This window comes from Primulina huaijiensis, chromosome 15, assembly GCF_012295235.1.
Source record: "Primulina huaijiensis isolate GDHJ02 chromosome 15, ASM1229523v2, whole genome shotgun sequence".
NCBI classification, from domain to species: Eukaryota; Viridiplantae; Streptophyta; class Magnoliopsida; order Lamiales; family Gesneriaceae; genus Primulina; species Primulina huaijiensis.
In genome coordinates, this window is record NC_133320.1 from 11,540,866 (window position 1) to 11,552,692 (window position 11,827).

At 38.9% G+C, this 11,827-nt stretch overlaps 1 protein-coding gene across 1 annotated transcript; it reads right to left on the minus strand.

Moving 5' to 3' along the window:
• Positions 1-4,368: 4,368 nt before the first annotated feature.
• Positions 4,369-5,190, minus strand: LOC140959298 (uncharacterized). The gene has a single exon (XM_073417166.1). The coding sequence runs from the start codon at positions 5,188-5,190 to the stop codon at positions 4,369-4,371; it is 822 nt and encodes a 273-aa protein (XP_073273267.1).
• Positions 5,191-11,827: the final 6,637 nt, after the last annotated feature.

Below are 11,827 nucleotides of genomic sequence, written 5' to 3' on the forward strand. Positions count from 1 at the left end.
CAGAGAGGGGTAGGAAGGGTCAGGGCTCGTGGTGGCTCGAGCAAGATTCCAGGAGAAGCAACACACTCACGCACGCAAGAAGCAAAGGGACGCGCATGTGGTTTACTTGTTACAGAAGCTTTGTGCGTGGGTTAAGGGCTCGAGACTAGTCTGGGTCGAGTCTAGGAGTAGTCCAGGGCTGGTGAGGGTCCTAGGTGATCGTTGGGTAGGAGGCTAGAGGAATCCTAGTTGGCTAGGAGTCTTGGAAAGGTGGTATGAGTCATGCACAAAACATGCAAATTTTGGGGTCAGTTTCAGTAGGAAATTGAGCGGGCCAGGGCTGGTTTTACGGGCTAGGCTAAGTCAAGAGGGTTCCTAGGTGGGTTGGCTAGGTTTTGGCCCAAGGTGGCTTGGGCGTGACTCGAGTAAATTAGGAGATGGCTCGGTGCGTTCGATAAAGGGTCAAAAACGAAAATTAAAAGACTAAAAATGAATCCATGGGTCCACGAGTGTGGCTCATGACTTGGAATGGTAGAATAAATCATAAAAAGGTTATGTTAAAAATTTGGGATCAAATAATGAGTTTGGATTTATTCGGGATTTAATCACCGCACTAAACGCTAATTAACGAGTTAATTGAAAAGCCTAGTTTTAAGCTTTATAAAATTATGAAAAATTATATTTAAGCTTAAATAATTATTAAAAGTCTAAGTTTTTAATTTGGGAATTATATATTAAGGTTTGGATTAATTCGAGATTAAAACGCATTAATACGTCACATTTAAAGATTAATTTAAAAATCATCGATTTATGCCAAATAAAATTATGGGAAAATTCATGTAAGCTTAAATAATTATTTGGGACATGTTAGAGTTAATTAAATTAAGAAAAAGTCAAAAACGTGGAATTTTACGTCCAGGGATAAAACAGTCTTTTTACATCTAGAAATTAGTAAACGTCATGGCAGTGCCCTGAATGCTGTTTTATGTGCTAATATGATTATTTTCTTTAGTTATGGATGTTTATGAAATTTTATATGTTAAAATGATATTTTAAACGTTTATCGGCTTTTATATGTTAAAAGGATATTTTAAATGTTTAGGGAATTTTATATGTTTTTGATTTAATGTGTCAAAATGTTATTTTATATGTTTTGAGGTTAAAATGATTATTTTTAAATGTTTATGAAATGTTCATGATTGAATTATGATTTTTAAATGTCTATGGGATTTAATGATTTAAGGAAGACATTTAAAAGACCTGTTGCATGCTTGGTTTCAAAAAAAAATTATACGTTATGCATGATTTTTATAAAGTGATGGAAATGTAAAACGTTGAAGGAAGTGAAGTAATTGTTACTATAATGATGTTATGTGGAGATATCGTGAGGGTTATGGTCTCAGTGGGAGCCCGAAGATCGTATTTCTCGTGACACCATTGAGGATGTGAGGATATGAGGTTTGAGGTAAGAATGGGAATATCGTGAAGGGAGAAGGCCCCAGAGGGAGCCCATTTTCAGGAGAAGGCCCAGAGGGAACCCGTGCGTGGGAAAAGGCCCCAGAGGGAGCCCATCTATGGGAGAAGGCCCCCGAGGGAGCTCCGACTATCGTATTTCTATTCGATGAGGATAGGCCAAGGCCCAATTGAACGGTGAGAGTGTCGCTGGTGTCGCTGCCACCCAGTACTGTAGTTACATGTAGATGGATTCATCGACTTTTTGAGGTCTGAGGAAAGTACCAATTAACGATCTGAATTCAACAAAGGAAAAGGAAAAGGAAAAAGGAAAAATGTTTATGATCATGAAAAATGCTTTATGTTATGTCATGTTGAGGAAAAAAAGGAAAAGTTAAGGTTTATGTTCGCATGTCATGAAAATTTTTATGTTTAAAGTTGATGCATCATTATGAAAATATTTTATTTAAAGTTCATGCATCATAAAAAGGTTTACGAAAATGTTCATGTTTGAAGTTTATGCATTTTCATGAAAATAATATTTTAAGTACAAGTATTTTTCACAGTTGCTTGTGGTTTTATACGTATTACTTGTTATCAAGAATATGACGTGTTGAGTCTATAGACTCACTAGGTGTGATTGATGCAGGTGATTATGATAAAAATGTTATGGAGGCCTTGATGGTTGACTTTGCTGGACTGAAGGTGCACACGACCCGAGGACCAGTGCTTCTTGCTTTCCGCATTTATGATTGTGATTTATGTTAAAAGATTTTTACGACTCTTTATTTATGCTTTTGAGTGATTTTGAGAGATTATAGTATGGGTTGTATTTCTCGAATAAATAGTTGGTTGTTTTAATTTTAAAATGGTTCTAAAACATTTTTATGCAAATGTGTGTGATTCGATCGATGCTATGTAAGGTTTTTTTAAAAAAAAATTTCTAGCACATTTTAAGCAAAAAGAAAAACAGACGTTTCAAAAGGTTTAGAAATCATGGAACCCAATAATGAATTCGATTTGCGACTCAAAGCATCAGCAACCACATTAGCTTTACCCGGATGATAGCTAATGGTGCAATCATAATCTTTTACCAATTCCAACCATCTCCGCTGCCGCATATTCAGATCCTTCTGCGAAAACAAATAACTCAAACTTTTGTGATCTGTAAATATTTCACATTTCTCACTATAAAGGTAGTGCCTCCAAATCTTTAAAGCAAAAACAATAGCCGCCAACTCCAAATCATAAGTGGGATAGTTCTTCTCGTATTCCTTCAACTGACGAGAAGCATATGCTATCACTTTTCCACACTGCATCAATACAGCACCTAACCCCTGCTTAGAAGCATCTGTATATACAACAAAATCTTAAGTACCACAAGGAAGTACCAAAACAGGGGCAGAAGTTAACTTATCTTTCAATGTTTGAAACGCTTGCTGGCACTCAATGATCCATTCAAACTTGGTAGCCTTCCGTGTCAAACTTGTCAATGGCAAATCTATCTTTGAAAAATCGGCTATGAACCGTCGGTAATACCCTGCCAAACCGAGAAAACTCCTTACCTCTGAAACTGTCTTTGGAATAGACCATTGGTTAATAGACTCAATCTTGGATGGATCAACCGATATTCCTTCTTTCGAAACAATATGACCCAAAAATGCCACCTGCTCTAACCAGAACTCACATTTCTTTAACTTGGCATACAATTGCTTATCCCTCAACAGCTGCAACACAATCCTCAAATGCTCACGATGAAGATCTCGTGTCTTTGAGTAGATCAAGATGTCATCAATGAAAACAATGATAAAATATCCAAATATGGCTTAAAAACACGATTCATCAAATCCATAAAAACTAAAAGAGCATTGGTTAGCCCAAACGACATCACCAAAAATTCATAATAGCCATACCTCGTTCTAAACGCAGTCTTCGGTATGTCCTCCTTTTTCACCTTCAGTTGATGGTACCCAGACCGAAGGTCGATCTTCGAAAATATTGCTGCTCCTTGCAATTGATCAAAGAGATCATCAATACGTGGCAAAGGATATTTGTTCTTCACTGTTACCTTGTTGAGTTCTTAGTAGTCAATACATAATCGCAATGATCCATCCTTCTTCTTTACGAACAAAACTGCAGCTCCCCATGGCGGGGAACTAGGACGAATAAAACCTTTATCTAATAGCTCCTGCAATTGAGTCTTCAATTCTTTCATGTCAGTAGGAGCCATTATGTATGAAGCTTTGGAAATTGGAGCTGTACCTGGAATTAAGTCAATAACAAACTCCACCTCTCGATCAGGTGGTAAACCAGGCACATCAGCAGCAAACACCTCAGGATAATCCTGAACCACATCAATATCCTGTAATTGCAAATTACTTTCCTGTCGCACATCAACCACTAAAGCTAGAAAACCCATACAACCTTTGTGCAACAACTTATTAGCTTGAAGACAAGAAATAATAGGAATACCCATCGAAGAGCCTAGACCAACAAAAACATCACTATCATGGTCATCGGCTAAAAATTTCACCAACTTGCCCACACAATCAATCACCGCACGATAAGCAGATAACCAATCCATCCCCAAAATAACATCAAATGCAACCATCATAATAACAATAAGATCAACAAACAATAATCTAGTACCCATTTGTACATGACATGCCTTAATGATATTAGTGGGACAAATTTCATCCCCAGATGGCAACACAATATTGAAGTTTAATGGCATAACAGTAGGTTCAACAGATATAGAATGCATAAACACTTCAGACATAAAAGAATGGGTTGCACCAGTGTCAATCAATTTAATTGCTTCTTTGCCGTAGATTAAAATATTACCTGATATCACAGAAGAATCAGGATTAACACTTTCCTTTGTCATAGCAACAATTCGACCTTGAAATTTTCCTTTATCAGAAAATAGAGGGCATTTCATTGCCGTGTGTCCCATCTCCTTGCATCTAAAACATCTTCCTCTACCCCTAAACACTCACCCTTGTGTGGCTTTCCACACTTAGGACATACCAGTCGTTCAGTATCAGAAGGAGGCACGGGAGGTTTAGAGCGCTGCTCGATCTTACACTTACCTTTGTGGCCACCACAAACATTTGCACTTGCACCTTGTCCTCTAGCTTGGAAAGCTTGCCTCCTCAACTGTCTCTCTTTCTCAATCTCTTGTTCATCATGCTCAGCAAGCAAAGCTCGCTCCACGATGTCTTGATATTTCACCACTTTAGACATATGAACATCTCTTCGAATCTCTGGCTTCAAACCACGAAGGAAGTGTTCTGCTTTATCTTTATCATTCTCAGCAATAAAAGGAACAAAAACACATCCTTCCTCAAACTTCAACGTATACTCAGTAACAGACAAAGCATCCTGCCTCAATTCCAGAAATTCCTTCACCTTCTTGGCTTTTACTTCACGTGAAAAGTATTTGGCATAAAATAACTCTTTGAACTCATCCCATTTTAACTGGCGTACATTGACAGTCACTTTTGTAGCTTCCCACCAGATGCGAGCAGATTTGACTAACATGAAGACAGCACAACTAACCTTGTCTTGATCAATGAACTTCAAGTAATCAATTATAGCCTCCAATGATTTGACCCATTCAAGAGCTACGAGTGGATCGGCACCACCTATAAACTCCGGAGGGTTCATACGTCTGAAACGATCATATGCACCATCTTCAAAAATTTCTGTTGTGCCTTGAACTCTTCCACGACCACGACCCTGAGTCGAGGTGTGCATGCTCAATAACTGTTGGATTTTCTCACCACGAACCTTCGCTTGTTCTTTCCATAGCCTACTAAATTAATCTACAACCTTCACAGTCTTATCGGTCGTAGAGGTCCTATCTTCCCCTTCAATATTCTTTCTTTTGGGAGGCATATCCTACACATATGCTCACTTTAACAATAGATAGGGATAAAGGATACATCAATGGCAATGAAATAGAAACAATTCTCAATGTTAAAATCAATAGATGCAGGATCGAAAACATATCGGATTGTCCTAGGTAGAAGAAGTCATATATGGGCCGAAGAACTTTCGCTCTGATACCAATTGAAACAACCACCTCTCATGACATTTAATTTAAAAGGAAAAACATACGCGGAAGCATTTGAAATTAAACGGGAAAGAACATTAAATCATTTACATCATAAGCATTTTCAAAATTCATCTACATAAACATTCACTTTTAAATCCTTCAAAAGAAAACCAAAAGTCAACATCATTCACCCCATAATTTCAAATCTAAAAGTTTCATAACAAAAGTTCAAAAGTTTCTCTTCCATAGCTATATGACTTCTTCCTCCTCAGACAATCCGCTTCAATCATTTTTATCAACTACATCACATGACATTAACTGGAATGAGATAAAACTCAATANATTTTTATGCATGAGGATTTAAATTCTCTTCTTTAAATTTAATTATTTTACGCAGTAGTTTAACTACTATCTTTTCAGTTAAATAAGTGAGGCCGGACCGGAGTTGGAGTTTTAAGATAAAAGTTAATGATAAGAAAATATTCTTAAATTTAATTTAAGTCAAAGAATAATTTATTTTAATGTAAGAGAAAGGTTAAGAATTTAATTAATTAATTTGAGATAAGAAGTAAATAAATTCTTTTATGTCCAATAATATAATTAAAAGCCTAAAATAAAATATTTAACCAATTGAGATAAGTTAATCTAGGCTTATTTTATTTAATAAATTATAACTTAACATGTTAGCAATTTAAATTAAAAATTAGCCATGCATGCAAAATAATTACCATCCTAAACTAATTTATTTAATTCACTAATATACCTAATGAGTAGATAAAACTTTAATGAGTTAAAATTCAATAATTAAACAATTTTTCCCTCCATTTTAATCCTAGAATTCGGCCATCACCATTGGAATATTTAAAAGGTTTGACAACTCATTTTATTGATACCTTTCCTTAATCCTTTTCTTGGCATAACAATCCCTCAACTTTTAATCAACTAAAATTAATAATTAAACAATTTCCTACCCTATATTTTAATGATAAAAAAATCGGCCGCCCCTTGATGGATTTAAAAATATTTGACAACTCACCATTTTATTTCTTTCCTTAAGCCTTTTCTTGGTAGATAATTCCCTTCATTTTAATCATCAATAGTTAAATATTTAAGCAATATTTCTACCACATTTGAATGCAAAAATTGGCCCCTTTNTTAAGAATTTAATTAATTAATTTGAGATAAGAAGTAAATAAATTCTTTTATGTCCAATAATATAATTAAAAGCCTAATCAAAAACAAGAGAGAAAACAAGTGAGAAAAGAATAAGACTCCTCCTCCGCGTCGCGTAGTCGTTTCGTTTGTTTTTCTTTCAAAACAAACCAAGGCATGTATATGTCCTTCTTTTCTCTTCAATCAAGTCATAATAACATTTTTAAACATTACATGATCATGATTTCCATGGCAATCCGAATTTGGACAGCAACTTTTAAAGAAAAATTCTGCACAGATTTTTTTCCTTCATGCTTCACGTTTTTGTTGGTTTTGTGGTTTCAGTTGGTTGGCTCGATTCCAGGGGCTCGAGGCTGCATCTAGACATGTACTAGGACATTTTAGGGTCGTGTTAGTCCATTGGTACCTGCCCCTACACGCTGGAGGAAGAGATTTGACAGCAACACTTCATGTTGCAATTGTTGAGTTTCGAAAATTCTGTTTTTGGATGGTTCAAGGAGGTTCGAATCTTGGTTGGCTTTTGGGCCTGTAACCATAGTTGGGACCCTTTCTTGAAATATCTAGGACGTGAGCAAGATGCCCTTTCGTGTCTTGGTTCACGTCAACATCGGTTTTTAAAATAAACAAGACAAGTGCCCCTTCGGTTTTAAATTTCTGGTTTTGGTTGTGTGAGTTGGGTTTCAAATTTTTGGTGTCAAGTGGGTTGTGGTTGGCTTCTAGCCCTTAGCCATGAATCATACGACACCTTAGCATGTCTAGCATGGACCATGGTTAACCTCATAGCCATTGGATCCTTCATTTGACAGCAAAATAAACAACACCCCCACGCGTGTTCAATGGCGTCTAGGGTGGAACTTCAGATTTGTCGTAGGTGTTGGGTTGGATTATGGTTGGCCTAGGGCCCTTAGCCATGGTTCAAACCATATCCTAGGATGTTGGTAAGAGGCTCTGGTTGGTGGTTCAAGCCCCAATGACAAATAGTCTCGAAAACGAAGCATGGTAACGCAACAACGGCTGCTGCATTTTCTGGACAGCAGCTTGATGCTTCGGTTCAGAGGCTTGTTCGAGTTCTTGGTTGGCTTTTAGCCTATGACCTTGGATTTAACAGTGCCTCATCAAGTTATGAAGGTCATGTTTTTGGCCGTTTTTGATTCGGATCATTTTAGAGGTCGTACGAGAATTTACGGTGCAATGTGCCAAAATGACTCTCGAAAGAGCGTTTCACGTTTTTGGCCTCCATTCACTAAATTTCGAGTACTGTAAATTTAGGAGCATTATTCCATCATTTTAAGAGTATTTTAATTATGACTAGACGTTGGTTCGGTGTTGGTTCGGGTTGGCTCGGAGTCATGATTAAATACTAAGTCAGTGGGCGTAATTGTCTCGTTTTTGGATTCAATTACAAAGTTTGGTCAAGTAAATCATTTGCATATTTTTCATGATATAATTAGGTTGCAGCGAGCCTAGGAACGATCCAACCCCTTTGGTATAATAAATACAGGATATTTAATTACGTTATTTGATTATATTACGTGCAAAATATTCATTTTGAGATTTATGCGATATTGCTTGTAGTCACTTTACTATCATGGGATTATTACTTCACCCGGTCGCCAGTTACCGGTCAGTTAAGTTTGGTACCACCAAGTATACTATGGCATTAGTCTGATCAGATGATTATTATTTCATCCGGTCGTCAGTTACCGGTCAGTTCAATTCAGTTCAGTTCAGTTCAGGGGCCACTTGCGTAGACCATAATCTCACCAGAAAATTATTACTAGCTATTTAGTTACAGGGCTCTACGGGGCAAACATTTCACTTACTACTTTCAGTTCAGTTCAGTTCAATTCAGTTATGCACGTAATATTAATTATTCATGATGCGATTTTCAGTTCAGTTATGCACGTATTACATTTACTCATGACATGACATTTTCCTTCGCATGCGATTTTATTATTATTACTTGTTATTTACGATATATGCATGCTGAGTCTTTAGACTCACTAGACTTGATTGTTGTAGGTCATGATGAGGTCGGGACCGAGGGCGGGGACCAGTGAGCTAGCTTGGGTCGGCAGTAGTGGAACCCGAGGACCTCATTTTCAGCATTTACTATTTTTTTATGCTCAAACATTTTTATCTTTGTTGGATTATTTTAAATTATTATTTTGCAAACAAATATTTACTTCCGCTGCTATTTTGAACATTAAACTTTATTTATCAGTTTATTTATGAATGAGGCATTTCAATTAATTAACGAAATTTTTTTTAAATCTTCCGCAAATTTTCAAGTACGAATTCAGAGGCCTCTAAAGGTGGTATCAGAGCAATGGTTCTGTAAAGAGTTGTACTACTACTGACCTCGAGAAGCTCACGAAGTCACGTCTTCGGTCTTTAAGTTTTACATTTATACATTCTATTTAAAGCATGAATTATTTTAACTGGAAGTTCTCATGAATTATTTTTACGCTCCGATTTTAAATTGCTCTTTATTTATTTAAATTTAAATAAATTATTGAATTATGCATGTTGGTTACGTATGGGTTATATGTATGGAACAGTATGCCTCCTAGACGCATTCTCGAGCGCACCAGAGATGCTGAGCACCGTCATGAGGACGGTGAGGATCAGAGGCAAGAGAGGAACGGACCTCCACCGGACATGAACGCCCAAATGCTGGCTGGTATGACGCAGTTTTTCGCACAGTTTGCGGGGAACAATGCCGTGGTGGCAGCTAGGCCGACAGGGGCCGAAGCTATTTATGAGAGATTCATGAAGATGCGTCCTAAGGAGTTTTCAGGGACGAAGGACCCCATGATTGCCGAGGGCTGGATCAAGTCCCTCGAGGTTATCTTCGAGTTGATGGAGCTTGGAGATGCAGACAGAGTTCGTTGTGCTACCTACTTATTCAGAGGAGATGCCCACTTATGGTGGGAAGGAGCATTAGTAGCCCTGAACTTGGCTACACTGAGTTGGGCACGCTTTACGAAGGTATTCTACTCCAAGTATTTTATTGAGGAAGTGCGAACCAGGTTGACCACAGAATTCATGAGCCTGAGGCAGGGAGATCTGACTGTTACGGAGTTCATCCGTAATTTTGAGAGGAGTTGTCATTTTGTGCCCCTGATCGCGAATGATGCTAAAGCGAAGTTGATGCATTTCTTGGTGGGTCTACGGCCGATCTTACGCCATGATGTTAGGCTATCTGACCCAACTACTTATGAGGTCGCTGTCTCCAGAGCTCGAGCTGCAGAGCAGGATCAGCGTGATATCGAGAGAGACCGCCAGGGCAAGCGCCCAGTCCAGGTACCACCCCGCCCTCCTCCTCAGCAGCATCAGCTGCAGAATAAGAGGCCTTTCCATGGCCCACCTAGAAACAGAGGCCACCAGCAGCGGGGACGCGCAGTCCCTAAGCCTATTGAGCATCCGATCTATCCCAAGTGCACACGCCGCCATGCTGGAGTATGTATATATGGCTTAGGGAAGTGTTACAAGTGTGGTATCACAGACCACATACTACCAAAGTGCCCTCAGAGGAATCTGCCTACCCAAGGCAGGGTGTTTGCTCTCCATGCTACGGAGACGAACCCGAAAACCATGCTTATGACAGGTACCTTTAAGCTTTAAATTTATATTTGGGATTTAATGTTTTGGGTGAGATTTTGAACCTAGTATTGCGATAGGTTTGCATGCTCTATTCAGTATTATTTTTAAGGAATTTAAGTTAGAAGAACTTTGGCCTTTGCATGTCTATAAGTTAGTTTTGTGATTATTGGGTTCAGCCTAGTGTTCTAACCTTTCAGGGAGAATTTTCATATCCGGTTCTGCTACGAAAGCCTTGATAGATTCAGGGGCTAGTCATTCGTTTATTTCAGAGACCTTCGCTAATTCCCTCAAGGTCAAGACTATTGGACTAGATGTCGCATTTTCCGTAGCATTGCCTTCTGGAGAGGAGATAACAGCCACCAATGTGATCCGAGACATAGACCTTGAGCTGCATGGAAATCTTGTTTATGCGGATCGCATCTTATTGCCGATGCAAGAGTTTGACATCATTCTGGGGATGGACTGGCTATTACTGAACAGAGTGTTGATAGACTTCCAGCGGAGATCTGTTCTAGTCCGATCGCCCGGGATGACACAGTTCTTATTTGAGCCGGACAGGTATTTTCCCTTACCGCGCATTATTCCTTGTGTCCAGGCTAGGAAGCTCATGCATAGAGGGTGTCGAGCGTTTTTAGCAACTTTTATATCTGTTCCTGAGACACCCAGTCAGTCAGCCTCAGATGGTCCAGTTGTCAGAGATTTTCTAGACGTTTTTCCGGAAGACGTCTCTGGTATGCCACCTGAGCGAGAGGTGGAGTTTTCCATTGAGCTTATGCCAGGTACGGTTCCGATCTCAAAAGCACCGTACCGACTAGCACCGACAGAGATGGCAGAGCTTAAGAAGCAGATTCAGGAACTTCTTGACAAGTAGTTCATTCGCCCGAGATTTTCACCATGGGGCGTGCCAGTCTTGTTTGTGAAGAAGAAAGATGGCTCTATGACACTTTGCATCGATTACCAGGAGTTGAACAGGGTTATAGTGAAGAATAAATACCCACTTCTGAGGATTGAAGATCTATTTGACCAGTTGCAGGGAGCTTCGATATTCTCCAAGGTTGGTCTGCATTCCGGTTATCACCAGTTGAGGGTGAAAGATACTGATGTTTCGAAGACTGCTTTTAGGACTCGTTATGGCCACTACGAGTTCCTTGTGATGCCGTTCGGTTTGACGAATGCGCCAGCGATCTTCATGGATATCATGAATCGCGTATTTCAGCCGTATCTTGATCAGTTTGTGATAGTGTTCATAGACGACATTCTCGTCTACTCAAAGAATCAAGAGGATCACGGGAGACATCTGACCACAGTGTTGCAGACCTTGCAGAAGCACAAGTTATTCGCAAAGTTCAGTAAGTGCGAATTCTGGTTGGAGAAGGTGGCGTTCTTAGGCCACATTGTTTCTAGCAGTGGTATCGAAGTAGACCCAGCAAAAGTTGCAGCAGTCAGAGATTGGGTTGTACCACAGAATGCATCTGAGATTCGCAGTTTTCTTGGCTTAGCAGGATATTACCCGAATTTTATTTAGGGATTCTCATCTATTGCAGTTCCACTTACAGC

Bases quoted from the DNA above. Each gene is read 5' to 3' on its own strand.
- LOC140959298 (XM_073417166.1), bottom strand. From the start codon at position 5,190: ATGCACACCTCGACTCAGGGTCGTGGTCGTGGAAGAGTTCAAGGCACA.